The sequence below is a fragment of the Pelobates fuscus genome, chromosome 7 (genome assembly GCF_036172605.1).
Source record: "Pelobates fuscus isolate aPelFus1 chromosome 7, aPelFus1.pri, whole genome shotgun sequence".
Lineage (NCBI taxonomy): Eukaryota > Metazoa > Chordata > Amphibia > Anura > Pelobatidae > Pelobates > Pelobates fuscus.
The window spans coordinates 164,677,217-164,704,747 of NC_086323.1; the positions used below are offsets into that span (position 1 = coordinate 164,677,217).

General features: G+C 41.5%; 1 protein-coding gene across 3 annotated transcripts in view; it reads left to right on the forward strand.

The window, feature by feature from the left end:
* Nucleotides 1-27,531, forward strand: part of ERC2 (ELKS/RAB6-interacting/CAST family member 2) — a 1,126,181-nt gene that overhangs the window by 450,456 nt on the left and 648,194 nt on the right. For all 3 annotated transcript variants that reach the window (XM_063426897.1, XM_063426898.1, XM_063426899.1), the window contains one exon: nt 13,087-13,222. In XM_063426897.1, the coding sequence (XP_063282967.1) occupies nt 13,087-13,222 (136 nt within the window). The remainder of the gene's footprint in view (nt 1-13,086; nt 13,223-27,531) is intronic.

Below are 27,531 nucleotides of genomic sequence, written 5' to 3' on the forward strand. Positions count from 1 at the left end.
AATGCGTCATTAGACACACTTGCACTGTGTTAACTAAATTCAACCTATATGTGGGTACTCCAAGAGCACTTGACTCCTATAACCTACCTCGAGTGGTGCTAGGCAGCATACATGTCAGTCAGTCTGGCATACTCCCCTCTCCCTCCCCCCATTTCTCCTGCAGAGCACACCCCAGTGTTGGGTCATGTGGAAGCAAAAGGTTAAAAGAGCACTTCAAGCACCAAAACTACTACAGCCAGGATTGGAGACTAGTAGGAAGTTTAATGGGGTGGGGAAGGGCATTTCCAGAAATGTGTAACTCAGGGTAAATTTGTTGCGCCGAAAGGGTAGATTAGTGCTTTCTTTTACTGTGTTCTGTGGAACAATATTCAATCATTTAAGAATGCACTTGAAGAAAGAGGTGTGTTTTTTTTTTTTTTTTTTTTTTTTTTTTTTTTTTTTTTTTTTTTTTTTAAAGGCCGGGATATAAAAATAACATCTGTCTTATTTATCTATTACATTTGAGGATAATTCCAGTAGAATACTGTATAGGAAAGAATCTGTTTATTTTACTTGATTAGACTGTTTGTCTTATGCTGCTGGTCTCTGTTTTTTCTCCAATTGTCTGCCTTTTATCTCTATTTATTTTTCTCCTAGGACCCCTACCAATTGCTGGCCTTTGTCACTGCTATAAATGACATGTACTTGCACTGTATAATAGGACCTGTTTGCAGGTCATTACTTTTGGCTAAACAGAATGGAAATCATTTATTAAGAGTAAGAAGCATGTATTATTGAGAACTAATTAATAACAGAAACACAAGCATATTTTATCCCAATGATTACGCTCCGTGTTACTAGAAAGCGTTTAAACATTGGCATTATTGATTCAGCTGGCTAATTTCCACCTTACACATTCACCAGGAAAACCTGAACCTCATCAACCCTGAAATCAAAGAATCTGTTAATTCTCCCTGATAACTTGGAATTGTACCCCTTAACCTTGAGAAACCGCCCATTTATAGTAAATTTTGAGAATTTTTACTTTCTCTGTGATGTCCTAGAAATCAGCCTTTTCTCACTCACCCGGAACCTGTAGATCTACATAGCTACACTGCACATAAAAGGCCTTTAACCTAAACATCAAAATCTGCCAGATCACCCTAAGACATTGATAATCTTCTCAAATATCCTGTGATGCCACCTGTTTACCTGTGGACCCTGAAAACATGTCCATCTATTTACTCAACCCAATGTCCTGAACATATGCATATTTGACTTTCTAGCAAGAGAATCATGCCATTCACACTTTGAGTTACATTATTATTATCATTTATAGCCAACAAATGGCAAAATAGTGTGTGTGTGTGTGTGTGTGTGTACTTCATGAACAAAAATATTGTGACACACTTAATTATTGAATTTAGGTGTTTCGATCAGACCTATTGCCACAGGTTTGTAAAATCAAGCACCTAACCATAAAGTCTGCATTTACAAACATTTGTGGGGAAAAAATGGGTTGTTCCGAAGAGTTCCATAAATGTAAGCGTGGCACTGTCATAGGATGCCACCTTTGCAATAATTTAGTTTGTGAAATGTAATTTCTGGTAGATATTCCAGTCACCTGTAAGTGGTATTATTGGAAAGTGAAAACATTTAGGAGTAGCAGCAACTCAGCCATGAAGCGGGAGACCGCGTAAAGTCAGAGAATGGGGTCACCAAGTGCTGAGGTGCATGGCTTGTAAAAGTCGCCAATAGATTGCTGATTCCATAGCTGAAACGTCCACTGGCATTAATGTCAGCAAAAAAAACCTGTGGCTGGAGCTTCATGGAATAGGTACCCATGGCCAAACAGCTGCATGCAAGCCTCACTTTACTAAGTACAATGCCAAGCATCAGATTGAGTGGTGGAAAGCATGCCGCAATTTAATTCTGGAGCATTATTAGTGTGTTATGACAAATCACGCTTCTCTGTTTGGCAGTCGGATGATCGAGTCTGGGTTCTGCGGATGCCTAGAGAACGTAATCTGCCTGACTGCATTGTGCTAACTGTAAAGTTTTGTGAAGTAAGGAAAATGGCACGGGCTGTTTTTCAGGGGTTGGGCTAGGCCCTTTACTTCAAGTGAAGGGAAATCTTAATGCTTCAGCATACTAAGACATTTTGGACCATGCTATGCTTCTTACTTTGTGGGGATAGTTTGGGGAAGGCCCAGCATGACTGTGCCCCAGTGCACAAAGCAAGGTCCATGGTTCCATGGTTGGATGAGTTTAGTGTGGAAGAACTTGACTGTCCTGCACTGAGCACTGACCTCAACCCCATCAAACACCTCTGCAATAAACTAGTACAGAGATTGTGAGCCAGGCCTTCCTCGTTCAACATCAGTGTCTGACCTCACAAATGCTCTACTGGATTAATGGGCACAAAGTCCCACAGAAACACTCCAAATTCTTGTGGGAGAGTATTCCCAGAAGAGTGGAAGAGTTATAGCTGCAACGGGTGTAGCAACTACTTATTAACATCTATGTATTTAGAATGAAATGTCATAAAAGTCACTGTTGGTGTCATGCCCCAATACTTTTGTCCATATAGTGTGTGTGTATGTATATATATATATATATATATATATATATATATATATATATATATCTTTACATAGCTAATCAGCAGTCATTATAAACTTTTTATTTTTTTTTCGATTTGACATTTTTTTATATAGTTTTTCTGTTTTTCCTTGAAAAAAGTAATGGGTAGTGGGGTACAGAAAGTAAAAATGATGGGGTAAACACAAACTTAACAAGTGTAATACAGAGATAGTACATGTTACACAGATATATTACATATTGCACAGGGGTTCCATTCAGCCCATTAGGCACTGCTGTGGGGCACCATACGGGTTGCCTGCGCATTCTGAGGCCGGAGTTGATATAGTCGGACACCATTTGTTTATGCCTCTTAGTGGATACCATCGTCTAGGCCATTGGAGGGATACAAATAATCTGTGGTTCTAAAGTGCCCTGTGCTGGTTCACCTGCTTCGTAACATTGACATGTTAACAATAAGGTTTATTTGTGGGTATAATAGACAACGGTGTGCGTATGCGCAGACATATGAGGTGCAAAATAATAATTTGCCTCTCATTCCCTGCTTCTCCATGGTGTGCCCTCGGTGCCCCCCAAGCCTCAAAACCCTGGTTGCAAAAGGGATAATGAGCAGGATGAACTATCTCCGAAATGAAGTATTGACATGGTGGGTAATTGGTTTATGCAGGTGCATTGTGGGTGCATCTCGAGTTCCAGCAAAGGAATATTAGATCAATGAACTTAGTGTTCACGGTCAGTGATTCTTCCCAGGGAGCATCAGTACTTTAACACCATGTACTGTATGTGTAAGCATCTACACTAACCAGTTCCAGGGTTCCCAGTATCTTTGTGTGCATGCCGTGCCCCTTTAGTGACTCAATGTTTGTCGGTGGGCTTGCATAGTGGTGCTAGTCTAGTGGTTCTACCTGAGTGTCAAATAAGGTGAATTAAATGGTTTTAAGGCAGTCTTCTCATTTACCCCACGCCATCAAGACACATTTCCTGGTTGTTAGCTGCTTGTGGGTCATGGCTTCGTAATCAAAACTTGTTATCTGTTGTGTTGTGTCAAGGCAGTTGTCAAGGGGGTTTCTGTCGACTACCACGCCCTGGCTATCAATGTAAGGGCAGTAATAATAACGTGGAATATCAGGATGGAGTCCACCCTGTCAAATTGGTCTAGGGCTAGGAATAGTAGCCCAAGTACGGTTGGAGTGCAAAGGGTGATTTCAGTGTGTCTGAGAGTATCTTCTCAATCTTTTTCCAGTATGGTGTAATGTGTGTACATGTCCACCACATATGGTACATAGTACCTCTGGCACTTCCAGCAGGAAGCTGGGGTGTGGGGGTATATATTTGCTAGTCTGTCGGGCACCATGTACCATCTATAACGCAGCATTATAAACTTTTTAATACTTTTTTGTGTTTCTGCATAACTTAGCATGGAATATTTTAATACTGTTTGGTGAACTGAGTTTCTAAAAAAGTTAAAGCAAAATTAGCTTTTTTGACAAATCACTATTTTTTTGGCGGGGATGGAGGTAGAAGATAAGGGTAGGAGCATCGGATTGTGTCTACTTACCGGTATATATCCCTTCATATTGTGACGTTTGTTCAAGGCAAGCTCTGAGACTAAGCATTTCAGTTAAGGGATCATTAGGTGTTTAATGAGACCATAGCTTTCATAAATGCTAAATATACAGAATAATCACATTTCCACTTAATATCCCTGATTTTCAATAAATTCTTAATCGTGGGATTAATCTGAAACTGTATACCTCCTGTTTTTATATGATGTATTTCTCTTGGCAGCAAGACAAAATAATGGACTATGTAATGGGGAAAATCTTCACCTAAGACCCAGCCACAGCACTATTCAAGATTTTAACACCACTGTTAACACTTAAAGGGAAACTATAGTCACAAAAATAATAATCTTTTTGGGACTATAAGTTCCCAGTCATTTCAGCGACCTATGTCCCCCCTCTGTTTCTTTCTAAAATGGAACATTTATATTTTCCCTTACCTTGTTTCCAGTCTAGAAACACCATCATTGCAGCCACCTGCTCCCACTCCTTTTTTTAGCCAGCATGTTGTCATCTTCCATCTTCTCGTTCAATCCAATGCTTCTCATCGAGAAGCATTGTGAACGAGAAGCACATACGCGGCAAGCAACACCCTATTCCAATCAAATGCTTCTGATAGAAAATATGTGAGGTAACCGCTTCTTGATCCAAGCATAGATCTGACCGCCATTCTGTGGTCTAGAAGGAAGTTTTTCCTTGTTTGTAGCAAAATTGGAAAGCTGTTCTAACTGTTTTGTTTTTTTTGCTTCTGGATAAACAGTAAAAACGAAAAGGCTGAACTTGATGGACACATATCTCTATTCATGCAATGAGTGAGTACATAGAACATCAAAGAACTGAGTCTGACTGAGTTGTGGGGATGGAAGCAATATCTAGTGGCTGTCAGGAAGATGTAGACATTGCTGTATCTCCAAAACAGCAATGTTTTTTTTTTTATTGCAGAAGCAAAACCACAGGTCCACTGCACCCAGACCTCTTCAATGAGATGCAGACAGTAATGGCTAATCTTGTAACAGCAGATGTTTGCAAACTACATTTGTTATGGTACATTTTAGCAGTAAACCAAAATGTTTAAATGTCTATCTGTTCCTGTCCAAATTAAGAAAATTGAATTGCGTATATACGCTGAAGTAATTAAGTCTGACACACGGAGTTCAGGTTAAAATAACTTCGAGAAAATGTATTGGCAAGTGAAGCAAAGCGGGCGCGCAGGCCCTTTTAAGAGGCATTTTACGTCATCATTGATTATCAATATATTAGTGAATAAACATCATTAATTGGGTTAATTGTTAAGTGTCTGAATTAGTGTCCACCTATCAGTATAATTAATTGGCTCAAAAACTAAGTGGTTAGTCCCGTGCCCACCCACCAAGAGGTGGTATTATTTTGGACACGGGTGGGGACAAGGGGGTCTGGAGCGTCATTTTACACGGTCAGTGATCTCAGATCTCGTGGCCAGGTGCAAGGTCTCTTATGAATAGAACATTTCATTACTACTGTGTTCTCATGGCCTTCAAATTATACTATGTTACGAGTTAGGAGAAAGTTAGCAGTTCCTGAGTTAGTCATGTCTTTATAGAAAATACAGTCTTTGTCCATTGTTAGATTTGCTGGGAAATTCTGTCATGTAATGTAGTTTTAAAATGAAGAAGTTAGGTTATGAGGACAAAATGGAGGAATGAAGAAGTCAGGTTAGGAGGACAAAATGGAGGATTTGTCACGGTGTGAAGTTAAAATGGAGTTAGTACAATAATTCAATACAAGTACAATAAAGATTTTTAATAATTCTACATCACATTGACTCTCCTTTCAAAGTTTCTCAAAAAAGATGAGTCCATGAGTATGTCTAGCAAGCTCCACCCGCTATGGATTTTCGATCCAAGTTAGTTCTCTTTGCATGACTTATGACACAGCAACGCTGAAATATGTTGCTCCTTTTTCAATACCTGTCTGGTTAATGTACAAAGTGTACAGGTCTCATCGCTTAATTATGCCTGGTAACAATGGGCAAAGGGTCTAGGCCTCAATGTTAATCATCAAAGAACATTGGGCAAATGATTCACTCCTAATCACTGAGATATAACTGACTGCACTCTAAGGACAATGGGTAACAAATCACAGTCTCATCACTTATGCCTCGTTTCCACTGAGCGGATCGGTTCGGTTCAGTTCGGTACGGTTCGCTATTTTGGGTGTTTCCATTATGAAAGTGGTCCATACAAGCGAACCGTACCAATCCATTCAGGGTCCTGCTTCAGATGTAGGGCCATAGAAAATGGAACGGTTCGGTTAGGGCGGAACTACTATACAATCCATTGATTGGTGGACAGGAAGAGCATTTTTTCTAAACCCTGCATGGCCCTGAAGGTCTGACTTGCAGTGGAAACGCTCACCAGAATGGGCTGGTCCATTCTAAACCTTCCAAACTGTACAAACCCGAACCGATCCGCTCAGTGGAAACGAGGCATTAGATATGCCCGATGGCCCTCTTGTAGCAATTGGCAAAGGATACTGGTCTCATTATATTTCTTATGGCCTTCTATGATCAGTGGACAAAGGGTTCTGGCCATATAACTTTGGTGTTTCTGATAACTGCCTTACAACTATGGGCAAAAGCCTCACCAGTGAGATATGTGTGATGATCCTCTAGGAACAATTTGCAAAGCTGCCAGGCCTCATCGGTGAGGTATGCCTGATGGCGATCTGTGAACTGGGTATGGACATATAACCAATGACAAACTAAATGATAATGGTAGGAAGGCTCTTATGCCAAGTTGCGTCTAAGGCCATAACAAGCACCGGCTCCCTTCCATCTATGGATTTGCAGATATAGTGAGTGTCACATGTTGAACTCCTGATTAGAACATTCACATCCATTTCTAAGTGTTTAAAAAGAAATGTGTGCCTGTTTTTTTATACTCTGTCACTTTGTCTCCCACTGTCATACTACTCATTCTCTGCTGGCCTTCCAGCAATAGTTAATGGACAGTGATGTGTTGGCTGGGTATAATTTACATTCACAGGCAGGCCTAAATCCAGGATACTAGAGAGATTCAAAGAAGGGTTCAGTCTGCACCAAGTGTCCCTCTTTGTCCACTGTAAATGTTGAGAGGTATGCTCATAGTGTGTATACCTTTAAATAAATCAAGAGCTAAATAGTAAGAGATGGCATTTGGAATTCTAGCATCCTAACACTAACTCTGTGTTTAACCTTCTAAGTCTCTTGCAATTTAGAGCTCATATGTCTGGTTCTCAAAGAGTTAAAGGCAAAATGGCTAATAAGAACAATCATTTTCTGCATTTATTTAAATGGGAGGCATAAGTAAAATCTTTTCCATCCCATGTGCATCCACTACAGCGTCGCGTGTGTTACCAGCAAACGCACACAGAAATGTTGACCATGAATTGAACTGCCCAGTGATGTGATTTGGGTTATGGTTCGCTGCTTTTAAGATGCGCAGGCCCTTCGCTGTTTAAAATCATGTGTATATTTTCATTGTAGTAAAGTGTATACACTTAGCTTCCTCTTACTTAAAAGTCTCAGAAAAGAGCTGGTCATTCTCAAAAACAAGTTGTACAGATTGTGTTTAGGATCAGATCTGGCAAAAACTGGCCCATTATATGGTTCAGAAGATCTGTTAATTGCATGGAACTGTTTGCTGTATGTTTCTTTAAATCATAAACATGTGTGCAAGACAAATCTATGTTCCAGTACTTGTTGTCAGTTGAATTTGCACATTTGTCTTCATCAGATGTTATATTTATAATTTTAGAAGAAAAAGGGAAATTTGTCATGTGCATTTTGCTGAATTACCGTATATACTCGAGTATAAGCCGAGTTTTTCAGCCCATTTTTTGGGCTGAAAAACCCCAACTCGGCTTATACTCGAGTCAAGGTCTGTATTATGGCAATTTGCATTGCCATAATACAGACTGGGGGGAGAGGGGGGCTGGCAGAGCTGTAACTTACCTGTTCTGCAGCTCCTGTCAGCTCTCTCCTCCTCTGCGCCGTCCGGTCAGCACCTCGGTCAGCTCCCAGTGTAAATCTCGCGAGAGCCGCGGCTCTCGCGAGACTTACAGTGTAAGCTGACAGAAGAGCAGAACGGACGGCGCAGAGGAGGAGAGAGCTGACAGGAGCTGCAGAACAGGTAAGTTACAGCTCTGCCAGCCCCCCTCTCCCCCCCCCACTGAACTGCCACTGGACCACCAGGGAAGGAGAGCCCCCCTCCCTGCCATATATCAAGCAGGGAGGGGGGACGAAAAAAAAAAATATATAAATAAAATAAGAATAAAAAAATAATAAGAATAAAAAAAAAATTAATAATAACAAAAAAAAGGGGTATAAGGACCACTATGGGAGGGGGGGGGGGGGTATAAGGACCACTATGGGATGGTGGGGGTGGGTTAAGGACCACTATGGGAGGGAGGGGGGGTATAAGGACCGCTATGGGAGGGAGGGGGGGGTATAAGGACCACTATGGGAGGGAGGGGGGGGATAAGGACCACTATGGGAGGGAGGGGGGGGATAAGGACCACTATGGGAGGGAGGGGGGATAAGGACCACTATGGGAGGGAGGGGGGGATAAGGACCACTATGGGAGGGAGGGGGGGGATAAGGACCACTATGGGAGGGAGGGGGGGGATAAGGACCACTATGGGAGGGAGGGGGGGGATAAGGACCACTATGGGAGGGAGGGGGGGGATAAGGACCACTATGGGAGGGAGGGGGGGGATAAGGACCACTATGGGAGGGAGGGGGGGGATAAGGACCACTATGGGAGGGAGGGGGGGGATAAGGACCACTATGGGAGGGAGGGGGGGGATAAGGACCACTATGGGAGGGAGGGGGGGGATAAGGACCACTATGGGAGGGAGGGGGGGGATAAGGACCACTATGGGAGGGAGGGGGGGGATAAGGACCACTATGGGAGGGAGGGGGGGGATAAGGACCACTATGGGAGGGAGGGGGGGAATAAGGACCACTATGGGAGGGAGGGGGGGGAATAAGGACCACTATGGGAGGGAGGGGGGGGAATAAGGACCACTATGGGAGGGAGGGGGGGGAATAAGGACCACTATGGGAGGGAGGGGGGGATAAGGACCACTATGGGAGGGAGGGGGGGGATAAGGACCACTATGGGAGGGAGGGGGGGGATAAGGACCACTATTGGAGGGAGGGGGGTATAAGGACCACTATGGGAGGGAGGGGGGGTATAAGGACCACTATGGGAGGGAGGGGGGGTATAAGGACCACTATGGGAGGGAGGGGGTGGGATAAGGACCACTATGGGAGGGAGGGGGTGGGATAAGGACCACTATGGGAGGGAGGGGGGTATAAGGACCACTATGGGAGGGAGGGGGGGTATAAGGACCACTATGGGAGGGAGGGGGGGTATAAGGACCACTATGGGAGGGAGGGGGGTATATGGACCACTATGGGAGGGATGGGGGGGGGGGATAAGGAACACTATGGGAGGGAGAAGGGGGATAAGGACCACTATGAGAGGGAGGGGGTGGGATAAGGACCACTATGGGAGGGGAGGGGGAAGTAAGGACCACTAGGGGAGGGGAGGGTAAGGACCACTAGGGGAGGGGAGGGTAAGGACCACTAGGGGAGGGGTGAGTCAGGACCACTGGGGGGGGGTGAAGGAACACGGGGGTGGGGAGGTAAGGACCACTGAGGGAGGAGGAGGGGAAGTCAGGACATATGGGGGGGGAGGGGGCGGCAAATTTTTTTTTGCCTACGGCGGCAAATATCCTTGCACCGGCCCTGCACACACTGCATTCACACACTGCATTCATGCACACACACACTGCATTCATGCACACACACACTGCATTCATGCACACACACACTGCATTCATGCACACACACACTGCACTCATACACACACACATACGCACACACTGCATTCATTATACACACACTGTAAATAAATATTCAATTAATATATTTTTTTTAGGATCTAATTTTATTTAGAAATTTACCAGTAGCTGCTGCATTTCCCACCCTAGTCTTATACTCGAGTCAATAAGTTTTCCCAGTTTTTTGGGATAAAATTAGGGGCCTCGGCTTATATTCGGGTCGGCTTATACTCGAGTATATACGGTATGTTTTTGGTTATATGTAGCACCCAAGAGTGTTACCTATTGTTCTGCTTCAAAGTCAGCCTTAAAGAGGAATTTATTACTTTTAAGTTGTAGAATTTGCAGATTAAAAAGGCAAAATGTTGAGGATAGGTTTGGGGGAAAAATTGACAAATGACTAGAAAATCAATAAGTGCAGCAAATGTAACTTGTTTTCAGTAGAAAATCTAATTTTCAATAAAATACTGTCCCTTTTATTGGTTGAAAGAAAAAAACTACATATGGATTTGTACAGGTTGAAAAGTTAACAATGTCCTTGCCAAAATAAATGGCTTTATATGTTTACCACATTTGTTTAGTCCAGCATTTTACCACGACCAGAGCAATGGATGTAGAATATCTGGGTCCATAAGATATGTTTGTAGCAGACATAGATTCCCAAAATATTACTTGCCTTATTAACCCTCTGACCAGGTGGCATTACCACACGCAGCACCTACTGGTATAATTTTACGCAATGTCCATGGGCTCGCACTTATGTTTCTTTGCATTGCTATTTCACGATTTTCCAGATTTTCCCATTTACGATGGCCCTGCTGGACAAGAAAAAGCAAATCCTTTTTTTTAAAAACAAATTTGAGAAAACAATTACGCGGTCATAGGGTGGAAAGGTTCTGATAGAGAACAATCTTCCTAGTAAATTGAGCCCTAAGGTTTCTAAGTAAGCATAACCCTAAGTTAACAAAGGAAAACTACTTTTCACCTCTGTCATGAGATCTTGTGGTGCTCCTATCATGTCTTCATGTAATGCAAGAGAAATCTCTTCCGGTTCAGTATTAGTAATAATATAGCAAAGTTATGATTAGCTTTCTGTTCGTTTTAAAGTACTACCTGGGGGTCTAGATGCTACTATTACTCAACTTAATGGTGCTTATTTTATCGAACTTGGAAGGATGTGTTTACCAAATATGTGATTCTGAGATACTACAGCTGGAGCTGTACCCACTGACTGCAGCTCTCCTTTCACATGCATGTATTTAGCTAAATAGAACCAGAATACAGCATCCATCTTCAGTTAAACTACTACAAGCAGTGGTCTTGCTTGCACGAAAGGTGTGAGCCCAAGTAGCACTAAACACAGCGCACAAAGTAAAATTATTAGAGGGGACCTGACATGGACTCGCCTCTTACTCCACTCCAATTCCACCATGTCCTCAGAGAAGTTGGTGTTATACTTCTGTTACACCCACCTCCAGTCCTCCCGTGCTCCATCTGTAGTTTTGTTTGATTTGCTCTGCTTTGGGGAACTTTCCCCAAACAGGGTGAAAATACTCTGACAGTGACATGCTGTGAGTGTTGGCTAGGGATTTACCCTAGCAACCACAGTACATGAGCTGTGGTTGCTATGCATGGAGAGCAGGAGTGTCTGTGACAGGTATGCTGTAGTCATGCCTTCTGAAACAAATGTTTTGACACTTACCTGGGTTCACGGGTTAACCATTGTCCAGGCCCTCTTCACAGATATTACTAAAGCAATCATTCCCACATTAGCAATAAGCTCTGTCTATCTTTGTACAGAATTCATTGGCTGAGAGAGTTATCCGACACAGTTTGAAAACAAGTTGGCTCAGCTCCTGTGGATTGCTGGTACCACAAACGCTACAGGGTGCTGTACTTGTTATTTTACTTAGTTTGTCTTCTCTGTTTTTTTACGTGTAACAATTACGAGGAAATCACGATGAAACATATTTTGTCTGCTTGGTACTATCTACAACATGCTGGGGATTACTTATAAAGCAATCAGCAGGAAAACCCTATTGTTTCAATGATTGTGACTCCTTCTTTTATTTAACTTATTTTAATTTATCCTAAATCGGATTCGGAAATATACAGAATAGTTATCACTTTCTAATAAAACATTCATTTTACATTGTTCTTTTCTCTAGTAATATCCTCTTCATGTCAGGAGTGGCAGAGATAGCGCGGCCAGTTCTGGTCTGCCTTTAGGTTTCGATGGAATTGCTGTATGTTTCTATGTGTGGCCTACATGGGTGAAACCCATTCACCATATAGCCACTTGTGACTTGTGAAAATGGTGTAGTCTCATTAAAAAGGTTACTAAAGACTTATTCCAACCCCCACCCACCTCAATAAAATAAAACTAGCTAAAACTCCCCTTGATCCAGCACTGGTCAAGACAAGACATCAGGGAGTACCTGCTGAGTGGAGGTCACTGGCAGCACCCGGGGGAGTGCAACCATTGGCTGTCAGTCTTCCAACATGCTCTGTGAATGTATAAGCATCTGTGTGTGTCTGTCTACACTGGGGTTCAAGAGTCCTATGAATGTCTCCAGAACCCTGAAATGGTGTTTACATGCTTTACTATTATGTATCTGTTACCCTAAATGCTATTTTTAAGATGGATTAGTGTAGGTTCTAAGGTATTGTAGGGAGTTAATGATTAGTGATAAGGGTATTTTAGGTCTTAAGATAGAGGTTAATGTGTTCGGGCAATGTATGAGTTAAGGTGTAGAGTAATGTATAATATGAGACTTAGGGGGAGGACTTTACTGCATGGGCAGGAATGCAATGAAAATGCGTCGGTGCTGCATGATTAGAGTTACTGTCCTGTGCACAGCATAAAATGGTGGCAGATACCACTCGGGAGTGCTCAATACAGGTAATAATTGCATGGATGACATCATTACCCATGCTGTACAGGAGAGATGTGTTTTATATGTTCAGGTACCTAGGCTGATTTGCTTTTTTTTGTTAGTGGACGAGTGTCCGTACTCATTGGAGAACGCTATCTGATTAAGGCTTTGAGATTCATCTGTACAATGCACTTTTGTTTTAGGCTCATGAAAGATCAGAGCAAGAAAGTTGCCAGTCTGAAGCACAATCAACAACTTGAGAAGAAAAAGAACGCACAGCTTATCGAAGACGCTCGTAGAAGAGACGACAACATTCCTGACAATTCTCAGTATATGCAGGTTGGATCATTTTGCTTTCATTTTCTTACCATTGGTGTAGTCATATTCCAGTGCTACAATGACCACTGGACAGGGTTATCTGCTGTCAGTTGATGGTCAATGTCTGCTGATGTTGCTTATCAGACTTGTCATAGTGTGGAACCTTCTCTCCCTGCAAAAACACAGGGGTCTGGCAGGCAATTTAAAGAGGTTTTAAATATCTAATAACATGTTCCATTGTACAGCGCTACGGAATTTGTTGGCGCTATATAAATGATAAAATAATAATAATGTAGATATCCATGTTTGACTATAATGTATGTCCAGTGATTGGTTGCTGTGATATAAGACTCTTTGTAACTACCCCTTCCTTCCCAGCTGCATACATATTATCCACACTTCTCTCGTGGTCTGTAGATGATGTAAATGATTGCAAAGTGTAGCTGCTATCAACTATCAACCAGCATTTCCATTTATTATATGTGATGGCAGAGATTGCTGCAGAGTACTGAAATACATGCTCCAAAAAAAAAAAAAAAAATTGTCAGGGGTTAAAGGGACACTATAGTCACCAGAACAACTGCTGCTTATTATATTTGTTATGGTGAGTAGAATCGTTACTTTCAGGTTTTTTGCAGTAAACACTGTCTTTTCATAAAAAATGCAGTGTTTACATTACAGCCTAGTGATAACTCCACTGGCCACTCCTCAGATGGCTGCTAGAGGTGCTTCCTGGGGCAGTGCTGCACAATGTGCAACATTGCCATGCAGGGCCTTCACCCTCTGCATGCAGACACTGAACTTTCCTCATAGAGATGCAGTGATTCAGTGCATCTCTATGAGGAGATGCTGATTGGCCAGGGCTGTGTTTGACTTGTGCTGGCTCTGCCCCTGATCTGCCTTCTTGACAGTCTCAGCCAATCCTATGGGGAACAGACAGCAGGCAGATTAGGGGCAGAGGCAGCTGCAGCCTTGAATATAAGTAAGAATTTACTATAGTAAGGGAGGAAAAGGGGTAGATGGTGGTTTTAACACTATAGGGTCAGGAACACATGTTTGTGTTTCTGATCCTATAGTGTTCCTTTAATATATTTAATAATATAGGCATTGTCTTTTATAATAGAGGTATTTTAATCTCCTCCAGGATTATTTACTAAAGTGAAAGTTCAGTATTTAAAGTGACACTTCATTGCCCAAATAAATAAAAATCACTGTTTCACCAGGATATATCTAAAACCTAGGGATGCACCGAAATGAAAACACCAAAAATGACTTTTTCCCCCCAAAAAGGTGACAGTGACAGAGGAAGGGGGTGACTGGTGACAGTGACTGAGGGAGGGCGTGACTGGTGACTGAGGGAGGGGGTGACAGTGAGTGAGGGAGAATGTGACAGAGTGACTGAGGGAGGGGTTGACAGAGTGACTGAGGGAGGGGTTGACAGAGTGACTGAGGGAGGGGTTGACAGAGTGACTGAGGGAGGGGTTGACAGAGTGACAGAGTGACTGAGGGAGGGGGTGACAGAGTGACAGAGTGACTGAGGGAGGGGGTGACAGAGTGACTGAGGGAGGGTGTTAGTAATACCTTTGTTTCCTTGGTGGTCCAGTGTCCTGGCTCCCTGGTGGTCCGGTGGGCTGTATCTTCAGTCTGCAGCTCCGCCGGGTGTGAGCTGCAGACTTAACTGTATCTTGCGATATCCAGAAGTCAGTGTTGCCGTGGTAACCCGCAGCAATGCTCTGATTGGCCAGAGATTGTTAGATTCAGCACAGTCTGCAGCTCACACCTGGCGGAGCTGCAGTCTGTGCTGGCTCTCTCCCCAGGGCAAGCCACCGGGCCCCCTCCTGATTTTTGGCAGTTTTTATCCATTTTCGACTGAAATGGGGTAGACCCATTTTCGCCTGAAAATTTCAGCAGCTGAAATTTCTGTGCATTCTTTTATCAAATAATTTTAAAACTCTTTTTAAAAGCATGCCGCTCATAACACAAACTATGTTGTTAGTTTATATACTCTCTGCGTGACATGCACTGAATTATGTCTATTTTTTAAGTACTTGAAAAATAGTTTTAGTTTTTTTTTATCATATGTCAATGTTTTCTTTTTCTAGCACTTTCATTAATAATAATCATGGTTCTTAAGAATGACCTTTTGCGTTTTTACATACGTTGAAATCTCTTGTGCATAATTCAGACATTATTTGTTTAGTGAAAAAAATGTGGAACATGGTTGATTAGTTTGTTTACATACATTTTGTGACGTGCCAAAATGACCTGATTTTGACTGCTCTCAAAAATGTAATTTTTTTTTTCTGGTAATACCATAACAGAAAAGGATGGCATGCAACCGTGCGATAACACTACTACACTGAACATCGAATGTTATGGCACTGTTTGAAAATAAAACCATACAAACTCTTACTTTTACCCATGCTAGTATAATTTTTATGAATTATATCAAATTAATTTACCGTATTTTTCGCTCCATAAGACGCACTTTTTTTCCCCTCAAAAGTGAGGGGAAATGTCTGTGCGTCTTATGGAGCGAATATGAAGCTTTACTTACCTATCTTGTAGTGTGGGGTCAGCACAGCGTGCACCGCGGTACAGGAACTTCAATTTTAGGTTCCGGTTTCCGGCGGGACTGAAAGGAAGTGCGCACTCAGTGTGCACACTTCCTTTCAGTCCCGCCGGAAACCGGAACCTGAAATTGAAGTTCCTGTACGGCGGTGCGCGCTGTTAAGCCGGCCCACGCTACAAGATAGGTAAGTAATTATGGGACAAGGGGAGGGGGAGAACACTATGGGATGGGGGAAGAACACTATGGGAGGAGGGGAGGGGGAAAACACTATGGGAGGAGGGGAGGGGGAGAACACTATGGGAGGAGTGGAGGGGGAGAACACTATGGGAGGAGCGGAGGTGAGAACACTATGGGAGGAGGGGAGGGGGAGAACACTATGGGAGGAGGGGAGGGGGAGAACACTATGGGATGAGGAAAGGGGGGAACACTATGGGATGAGGAAAGGGGGGAACACTATGGGATGAGAATACTATTGGTCAAGGGGAGGGGGGAGAACACTATTGGACAAGGGGAGGGAGGGAGAACACTATTGGACAAGGGGAGGAGGGGGTTAACCCCTTAAGGACGCAAGACGGTTCAGGACCGTCATCGGCATTTTTGCGTTGCCGACCGACGACGGTCCTGAACCGTCCTAAATTTAAAATGTACTTACCCGATCGCCGTCGTTCCCCCGGCGGCGATCGGCGTTGCTCCCGTTGTGGGGAGACTGCCTGCAGCCCAGACAGTCTCCCCATGGCGGATTAGGACCCCTGGGGCCATGTGATCGCCCAACAGGGCGACCACATGGTCACAATAGGTGTCCTAGACTCTGCCTGCAGGGGGACTGTCTGTGCTGACAGGCAGTCTCCCTGCAACTGTAAAATCATAAAAAAATTTAAAGTGAAAGGTAATAAAAAAAAAATATTATTATATATGTGTATATATATATGATATATAGACATATATTATACCTATATAATATATGTCTATATATCATATATATAATGCCATGCTAAGTGTATTTTTATATTAATATGTACATATATTAATATAAAAATACACTTATAATTAATTTACACACGTATATATATAATATATATAATAACTATATATATATTGTATATATATATTATTATAAAATACGAATAATAAATAATTTAAATTAAATTAAAAAAATTAAAAATAATAATAAAAATTAAAAAAAAATTATATATCTATACGAAATGTTATTCTAACTGTATTTTGATATTAATATATATATATTTATATCAAAATACACTTAGAATGAAATTGTATATATATCTATGTATATATAAATAAATAAAAAGAATACGAACTATTCATATGTCCATATACAAAATGACATAAATAATTATATAAATATACACGTAGACTTCAAATATATACATATGCATATATATTTAAATTCTACGTGCGTATTTATGTAATATTTTTACATAATTAAGTTATTTTATTGATTGCAATTTAAGGGACCTGCCTGCCAACCCAGGCCAAAAGTCTAGAGAATTTAATTTGCTAGCACTGTATTTTACCCTGTAACGTTCTACGACACCCTAAAACCTGTACATGGGGGGTACTGTTTTACTCGGGAGACTTTGCTGAACACAAATATTAGTGATTCAAAACAGTAAAACATATCACAGCGATGATATTGTCAGTGAAAGTGACTTTTTTTGCATTTTTCACACATAAACAGCACGTTTACTGATGATATAATTGTTGTGATACATTTTCCAGTTTTGAAACACTAATATTTGTGTTCAGCAAAGTCTCCTGAGTATAACAGTACCCCCCATGTACAGGTTTTATAGCGTTTTTGAAAGTTACAGGGTCAAATATATGGGTCAAATATTTTTACATTGAAAATGACCAGGTTGGTTACGTTGCCTTTGAGAGCGTATGGTAGCCCAGGAATGAGAATTACCCCCATGATGGCATACCATTTGCGAAAGAAGACAACCCAAGGTATTGCAAATGGGGTATGACCAGTCTTTTTTAGTAACCACTTGGTCACAAACACTGGCCAAAATTAGCGTTCAATTTAGTTTTTTACTTTTTTCACACACAAACAAATATGAACGCTAACTTTGGCCAGTGTTTGCGACGAAGTGGCTACTAAAAAAGTCTGGACATACCCCATATTGAATACCCTGGGTTGTCTACTTTAAAAAAAATATGTACATGTGGGGTGTTATTCAGCGATTTATGACAGATAATAGTGTTACAATGTCACTATTGATAAATTTTAAAAATATATGTTTTGAAACCGCAATATCCTACTTGTACTTATAGCCCTATAACATGCAAAAAAATAGCAAAAAGCATGTAAACACTGGGTATTTTTAAACTCAGGACAAAATTTTGAATCTATTTAGCAGTTTTTTTCATTCGCTTTTGTAGATGAATAAAAGATTTTTCACATAAATGTCAAAAAACATGTATTTTTTTCAATTTTTCATCATATTTTTTCATTTTTTAAAAATTAAATTACATGAGATTATATAAATAATGGTATGTAAAGAAAGCCCCTTTTGTCCTGAAAAAAACAATATATAATTTGTATATGAACAGTAAATGAGAGAGCGGAAAATTACAGCTAAACACAAACACCACAAAAGTGTAAAAAGATGCCTCGTCGCAAATGTACAACATCGCAAAAAAAGTCCAGTCCTTAAGGGGTTAAAGAACACTTGGACAAGGGTAGGAGGGGGGTTAAATAACACTTGGACAAGGGGAGGAGGGGGTTAAAGAACACTTGGACATGGGGAGGAGGTTAAAGAACACTTGGACAAGGGGAGGAGGGGGTTAAAGAACACTTGGATAAGGGGAGGAGGGGTTAAAAATCACTATGGGACAGAGGAAGGGGGGGGGGTTAAAAATCACTATGGGACAGGGGTTAAAATATCTCTATATGACAGGGGAGGGGGGGGGTTAAAGATCATTATGGGACAAGAGAGGGGAGTGGGTGGTAAGGAACACTATGGGACAGGGTAGAAAAAAAAGTATTCTGAACAAACTTTCCCATAGTAAGAAACACTATGGGACAGTCTGTTAAAAATAATTTTTTTTCTGGGTTTCCTCCTCTAAAAACTAGGTGCGTCTTATGGTGTGCTGCATCTTACGCAGCGAAAAATACAGTATATCTGCACTGCATTAATCTTGATTTAACCTTAGTTGTCTCTAATATATGATGATAACATGAAATATGCAATGCTGCGATGTAATACAATTTGGAATATGAGACGGGACATAGTTATACCTTCATCCACTTCTTAGCTATGCTGTCCAGTTTCAGACAAATTCCACTCAATGTATACCCATACACCAAATGCCTTTTTTACGCTCCTCAGACTTTTGACCTATTTACCAATGTTATGCCTACAGCGCTTTGTAACAATATTTATTTATACTTTTAGTATGTGTGTCTGCCTACAGAGGAAATTGAACCCCATTGGTGCAGCATGCACAGCTATGCTATGCTCTCCCTGTTGACGTCCAAAGAACTGAGGACAAGCTTCTCTCATTTAGGAAAAGAAAATAATGGCATTTTTCTTTCATGCAGCCCTCTCCCATCACTAACCTTTAATTTCAGTCTTCGTGCATTATCTCTTCTACTGTTCTTCCTTACTTCCCCATTCCTTCTTTTCTTTCCCTGATTCCTTTTGCTCTTTGTGTTAGGTAAAGTTGGGTAACTAACAGGATACACTTAATTTAAAGGAACACTATAGTGTTTGGAATGCAAATTACCCTGTTAGCAGTTTAGGTTCCTGGACCCCCCTTTCCGAAGGAAAAGGTACTTTTCTTCCTTGCAGCTCTGGTCTCATTGCTGCCATACCATCACCATGCCTGTAAATATCAAGGCTCATCAAAATGTCCCTTGGACAGCATTGGCAGGCTAGTGTGCATGAGTGGCAAAAAATTTCCGCAGCTATTTTGGAGGAAGCGCCTCTAGTGGATGTGAGAGTAACAGCCACTAGAGACATATAATTCCTGTAGTGTAAGCATTGCTGTCCCTGCAGAACGACAATGTTTTACATTGCAAACAAGGACATGGCACACAGACCACTTTATTGAGATAAAGTGTTCTGGGGGCCTATATTGTCCCTTTAAAGTGACACTCCAAGGAATATAACACCTTTATGTACATAGTAAAGGTATAGTGCAAGGGCATATCTGGACTCTCTGCACAAAGCTGCTTATAACTGCAGAGATTTGTAAAAATTGCTGCAGGTATAAGCCCACCCCTTGGAAGTGTGACGTCAGAAGAGGAAGTCACATTTCTTGTTCTGCTCATCCAAATATGTGTACGGCATGCAGTTCCTTAATCGCATCTGAGATCTCCACTCTCAAATCTGTAAACTGCTATGAATTTAATGAGATACAGACGAGGACCTTCCTCATTGTCTGAGCTACTTCCTGGTCTGGAAAATTAATTGAAAATTCATAAATTGTTATTTATATAGATTGACTATTTTTTATTTATCTTCCGATTAGTTTTTTAGACGCTAGATATATTTTTTTCTTTAACGTTGCTATGGTTTTGTATATCTCTTCTCTAATGCCAAGTAAGCAATATGATGTGTTTGTTCGTGAACTTGCATGTACCAAATTTAATATAACATTGCAAATCTCTTATATTGGCTAATGGCCATGTCTAAATTCTTGACGACAAGAAAATGTATAGCTGGCCTGAATCACAGCAAAGAGGCTAATCCTGTCCTAGGTGGGAAGACTTTTGTGGCAATGTAATATCCAGCAATTATAATCCTTTCTGTTTAGAATTACACTTCAGTTATCTGTGTAATAGCGTGTCTGATTCAGCTGACACAAGCATTTGAACACCAATAACCTGGTTTTGATTGGAACAGGAATTAAAGTATAAATCGTGCAGGAATTTAGGGCTAGTTAGTTAAGTGCTACTTGAAAATGATTCTCTAGCATTCTGTGAACTGAGTGACAGATTAAGAACATAGCTTTTATGTAACACCTCCTAATAGTTCCTCCTAATAAAAAAAATCTATTGTTTGCAGTAACGTGGAATATAAAAACCACCCTGATTTGCGGTTTAGGTTAAACCACACACAGTGAAACGGGTTGTTACTTTATATTATGTTTTATATAAGTGACAAGATATTGGCCCGTTGAAATATGAAATTTTACAATTCCTGTACAGTCTGTCGTGTAATCGTTCATGGTTGAGTCAGAGATTCAAGATCAAAGATTGTAAAACTTATACCGTTTCATTTAACATTGTCGCCCACACAGAATTGTTTAGCCAGAAAAGTTTTACACAATTAGTTTATTTTCAGGAAACAGATGTATATTTTTGTTCTGAAAGTACATATGTATTGCTAATGCTTTGTGATGGTATTTGCAGACTTTGCAAATATTATTTTAACCTCGGGGATTAACCTTTTCATGGCTCAAATAGCTGTGAGGCACACAAAGGGTTAATATTGTGGGGAGTGGGGTGTGACATAAATCTTTTTGATATGGATTTGGTTTAGGATTAGGAAGAAAAGGTTTAGAATTTACAGAAAGGTGGAGATGATGCCATTTGATAAAAGTTACGGTAACTCTGTAAAATGTAAAATCACTGGAATTTCTTAAATGAGTTGAGCGTAGTTCATAAATATTCAATTGTTACTAAATACATTGACTGTGTGAGAATTTCACCTCTAGTGCAAAGGTGGTCAAAATGTAGACCCCTCTCTCTCTCTTGTCCAACTTCTGCAATGCTATACAAGCTGGAAATTTACCATTTGCCCATCCCTGCAGGGTTGTAACTGTGATCAGTGTTTGTGCGTTTATGTGTCATCATATTTTTGTATGGAGTATGTGTGTGTGCCTGTAAGAGTATATTTGCTATTTGAATTGAGTGGTGTACTTGTAATATAAAACTCTGTAATAATTGCATATAAATCCAGGAGTGTGTTTGTATGCAGTGTTAGCTTTTAAATGCAGGTGTTTGAATGACAAGGTTCTTGAATATAATTTGGCATTTTAATACAGGGTGTGTTTGTAATGTTTACATTTAAATGACGAGGTGTTTTATATGTAATGTCGGCTTTTAAACATGGGTGTACATTTGTGTGTAGTATTGATATTTGAATGAAGGAGTGTGTGTATATAATTTTGGCGTATGACGGCAGGGGTGTGTTTGCATGTAATATTGGAGTTTGATTGCTAAGAAGTAAGCACATATAGACATACACTCCCACATACATACATATTTATACAGATACACATTCAAACACACACAGATACACACACTGAGGCACATACCCCTCCCACACACACAGACACATATACTGACACAAAGATACACTCACACATTGACACACATACACCATAATTTTTATATTTTTTAACCACACTCCTGTTAACATACCTTGTTGTGCAGGCTGGTGACTTGCTTGGGGTCCTGATGCTGACTGATGCTGATAGGATAGAAGTGTGGGACTGGAGCATCTCTCTCTCTCCCCTTGTTCTCTCCCCCATCCTGCCAGTGCCGCCTCCTCCTCTGCTCTGCCTCCAGCACAGCGCTCTCCTTGTAGCTGAAAGGAAATGACCGTCTCTCACTTCCTCCCAGACTGCCACTACTACTGTTCACCAATACCCATTGGATGGCTCTAAGTGCATGGGCCATTCGACGGGTCCTCCAAGTTTGCTACTTTTGCGCATGTGCAAGTGTACAGTACTGTATTTTTATAGAAAATGTATTTACAGTTTTTGAAATTACAAAATGTAGAGAACTGTATAGGTCAACTTTGAGAAATAGCTAGAAAAAAAGATAATGCTATGAAATGGTGGTCAAGTAGTACACAGTACATTATCAATCAGAAATGGTAACTGCAGTGATCAGTGAAAAGGATAGAGGAAAACAGGGAGGTTGAGTAAGATAAACCAAAAGCATCCTAGTAGCCAGTGGAAAGTCAGTGTAGATCTAATTTGCAACCTAACCCATGGTTTGCTGGGATGGAGGCATTACGGTGCAATTTCCTTTCCTTATGCTGCAGTAACAGGGCCTGTAATTGAGCCATGATCAGGACATGATAAGCCCAAGTAATGGAGCCAGTAGATGATTTGACAAGATCCAAAATATGTTTTTGTTGAGTGAAAACATAATTAATTTTAGCATAGAGTTTATGGATGCTGAGTAATAAGAGTAGGCACCAAGTGCAATCACAAGAGGGTCAATTTTACATGTTTTAGCCTGTTCTAAGGTCACTGAGAGTACTTGTTAGGACCACCTTTAGGATCTTCAGAACATTTGTGTCCCCTAGAACCATTGTTTTCTAAATTTCTCAGCTTGTTGTTTAAAAGCATGTTGGGTATATTAATTGTGTACATTTTTTGTCTCTATGCTACCTTTAATAACTAAATATCTCCCTAGTCAGTTTACCTTTTTTTTGTCTTATAGAAAAGTGAGTAGACACCCTGGCTCCATATTTCAGCCTTTTTGATTAATGGATAGTTAGTAGAATATCTCTGAGTGAAGTCCTGCACTTCAATGAAAAAGAGGAGACCTCACTGGGTTTGATGTGTTAAGGCAAGTGAAATTTGTCAGTCATGGAGATCACACAGTAGGCACAACCATGTCCTGAATATTGAAAGATGATAATGTGAGCAGGATTGGAATGTAGAATAGGAATGGAAAAGAAAATTAAGGAAATGGGTGTCTAAGCTATATTAATTTGTTTGTCTGTTAGAACACTGGTATAGTGTATGTAAATAAGTGCCTCTTCTCAAAAAGCAGAGGTATGTGATTGATAATAATACTTGAACCAAACACCATAAAAACATGCTACTCTCTGCAGAGAGTATAGAGAAATACAATATCATTTAAAGGAAAGCATTTTGGGTTTAGGACATGTGTCCATGTCACCCATACTTTCTCTCTACCCCCTTCAGCCACAGAGGGTGTTGGCCAGACAAAGTACCCAGAAATGATTGTGTTCTTCAACAAGTAGGTGTAGCAGAATCCAAATGACACAATAGGGTGCCCCCTCCTCACATGACAGATCCCCCCACGGTGATCTGTGAAAAATAGCAAATCGCAGCACCAGGGTCTAAGAGTATGGGTATGGCCCTGTCAGTTTTAACACTGCATATGGCTATATAGCAGTGAGATCATGCTGACTATAACTAGTAGAAGCACATAAACTGTGAATATGCTGTTAAAGGACCACCATAGGCATCCTGACCACTTCAGCTCAATGAAGTGGTCTGGGTGCCAGGTCCACCTAGGATTAACCCTTTTTGCTGTAAACATAGTTTAAAAGAAACTGCTATGTTTACAATAGGGTTAATCCAGCCTCTAGTGGCTGTCTCATTGACAGCCGCTAGAGGCTCTTCCGCGCTTCTCACTGTGATTGATAATGCTTTCCTATGAGACTGGCTGAATGCGCACACGGCTCTTGCCGCTCATGAGCATTCAGCCGGTGACGTCAGAAGAGGGAGCAGAGTCCCAGAGCCGAGGGAGCCCGGCGCTGGAGAAAAGGTGAGTGTTTAACCCCTTTCTCCCCCTTCAGCGCCCAAGTTTGTTTTCCTGGCACTATAGTGGTCCTTTAAGCTTAGTCCTGGGAAAGTTGCCTTTGAGAGAACTATTTCCACAGAAAGCTTTTACAATATAATTAAAGTAGCAGGAGAGTGTAAAACTAACTTCAGTCTGCATGTTTCTCTATTGCATTGAAAAAAATAGAACTTATGCCCCATAGAGATGCCTATAAATCCCCACGTAGAAGTCAATTGTAACCACCATTTCTATTTCACTATGCGACTCGGCTATGGCTGCCACAAATAAGTGAGTCACTAAGAGCACAGAGCCGAGTAACAAACGTGTGAAACCTATATAATCCCAATGAGGGGAGGGTCATACTAAAGATCATCTTTTGTAGTATTTACATATAATTACTCATTGAACTAAAGGCCTGTTAGCCTAGGCTGGTATGCTGCCTAGGCTGTCCCATAAATTGTCTTCCACCACCAAAACAAACATAAGTGGAGTAGAGCAGCCAGTTAGAGACCTCTGTGTGCCACAGGTCCAGCAAGTCTAAATAGGCCATGGACGTTACAGATATCTAATAATGACCCATTGATTCTTATCCCTCACCTCCGTGGTACAGAATCTGCAATTCCCTTAACACAAGGTAAGAGAACTCTCAGGACGTTTCACTAAAGAGAATTGTTAGGCATTTAAAATGAATTTCAGCCACAGTTCTCCAAGTCAGTTATGTTTCCAGTTGGGTCATTTGGCCTTATATTTGAAATTCAATTCTAAGCAAATCTTACTTTAGTGAAAACCCTGCATGTGTAAATAAAGAAGGCTAAAATGATTGTCTGTGGTTACTGTAACAAACCAAAAATCTGAAAAAAAAGAGTTGTACTCACTGATGTGGAGCAAACATGGTTTTGCTCAATCCACGTAGCGTAGGTGATATGTTTCTCACCAAGGAAATCAATTAATCAAACGGCAGGATAAAATCAGGAATTTTTGTCTGTTGAGCATTCATGTATTGTAGTCTTGTATTTCACTTTATTAACTGTATTAGAATCTGCAATTTTTTACATAACGAGTTATGTTTATGGCATGCTTTGATTTGGAAGGATATAAGGGTTCAGGCTCTAAAACAATGTAAATGTTGAATGTTGGCATTGGTTGAGCCTAAGTGAACCAGCTTATTATAGTCACCAGAATTGATTATCTTAGAGGTTTACTCCTACAAACTGTTGCTTATTGTTGCGGTCACCGGCCCGCCGAGCCTCACGGCCGTGCCCGACCGGCACGGCCGCGCCGACAACACGAGCTTACCTGCTCGTCGGCGAGCCGGGAACCGCTCCTTCCAGTCTTCCGGGCATCACGCCCGAATCAAACATGGCGCCGACCACGTGGTCGCGCCTAAGAGTAGCTCCGCCCACGAGAATTATACCAACGTGTGCGTGACGTCACGACGTCAACGCACACGCACGTTTTGGGGTCAGAGGTCACCCTCTGACCAATCATAGCCTAGAGAGGGGTATTTAAACCCCTAGTTTTTCCCAGTACTTTGCCCTGTCGTGGTTTCAGTTTCCTGATTTCCTGAGAGTGCTATTTTCGTGTTTCTGATTTCCTGGTATCCTGATCCTTGGCTTTTCCCTGATTATTCTGATCTCTGGTTTCCCTGACTCGGCTTGTTTTATCGGTATTGTGTATTTTCTGGCTTCCTTGACCTCGGCTTTCCCATTGACCATTCTCTGTCTCTAGCGTATTAGTCCGGCCATTCTAAGGTCCGGTTTACGCTCTATACTGTTATTTTCCTTTTCTTACTTATGTATATGTTTACATAGTTTCTGCGTGCTGGACCACATTACTAGCCGTGACATTACGACAGGGCCATGGATCCTGCAGAACTATGCAAACATATGATCGCCTGTGAAAATAGGGTGGAGGATATGGACCACAGGTTAGACCAATTTGCCCAGGCGTTTCAGACCTTGCTCCAGAGGACTGCCTATTTAGAGGTCCCTTCTGTACCACCTGTGGTTCCGCCACCTGTAGTGGTTCCCGTACCACATAAACCACCGTCCATAACCCTGTCACCTCCCCCTCGTTATGGAGGTGATTCTAAAGAATTCAGAGGGTTTTTAAACCAAATTGAATACCACTTTGAGGCCTCCCCAGGTTCATTCCCAACAGATAGATCCAAAATAGGCTATCTGATGAACCAATTAACTGGAAAAGCCTTAACCTGGGCTAACCCCTTATGGGAAAGTGGTGACGCAGTAGCCCGTTATTACAGTGCCTTTCTCACAGCTTTTAAGGCTACGTTTGAACCTAAAGGCAGGGAGAAGAACGCTGCCAAAGCCCTTATGAGAATAAAGCAAGGCAGTCGTTCTGTAGCCGATTATGCCATAGAGTTCAGGACATTGGCGTCTGAGGTTGATTGGACCAATAGTGGTCTGGTGGCTGCTTTCTCTGAAGGTCTAGCTGAGAGTATACAAGGTGAGACCGCAGCTAGAGACCTCCCGGTTAATCTTAATGAGTTTATTGCCTACATGATAGACATTGATAACCGGCTCAGAGAGAGAGAGAAAAACAAACAACGTAACAGACGTTCTAATTTGTCCATAGCTCCTCGTTTCTCTAACCCAGTGGTGAGTAGCCAAGCGCCTCTTCCAGAACCTGAACCCATGCAATTGGGTAGCGCTAAACTCACTGAGGCAGAGAGACAACACAGACGGAACGAAGGGCTATGTATGTATTGTGGCAAGAAGGGACATCAAAGATTGTCATGCCCGGTTCGGCCGGAAAACTTGCACACCTAAGGCACGTACGGGGACCGACCTTAGGTGTGATGTATATGTCCCCTAAATTGACTAAGAACCGTTTCCTTGTCAAAGTTACCTTGTCTTTTAAGAAGACCACTGTTCAGTGTGAGACTATGATTGACTCTGGGGCAGCGGAGAATTTCCTAGACAAAGAGTTCTCTGCAAAACATCTCCTGCCCTTAAGACAAAAAGAGAAACCTATAGCAGTCGAGGCACTTGATGGAAGGCCTCTTACCCAGCCTTTCATCACACACGAAACTCTGCCAATCACTGTCTCAGTGGGTATTCTCCACTCTGAAGAAATGACCTTTCAAATTATATCTTCACCTACATGTCCGATAATCCTCGGTTTCCCTTGGCTCCTGAAACACAATCCACGTTTGGATTGGATTGAAGGAGAGATTGTGAGTTGGGGTGAGAGATGCAAAGGTGTTTGCATTAAGCAAAT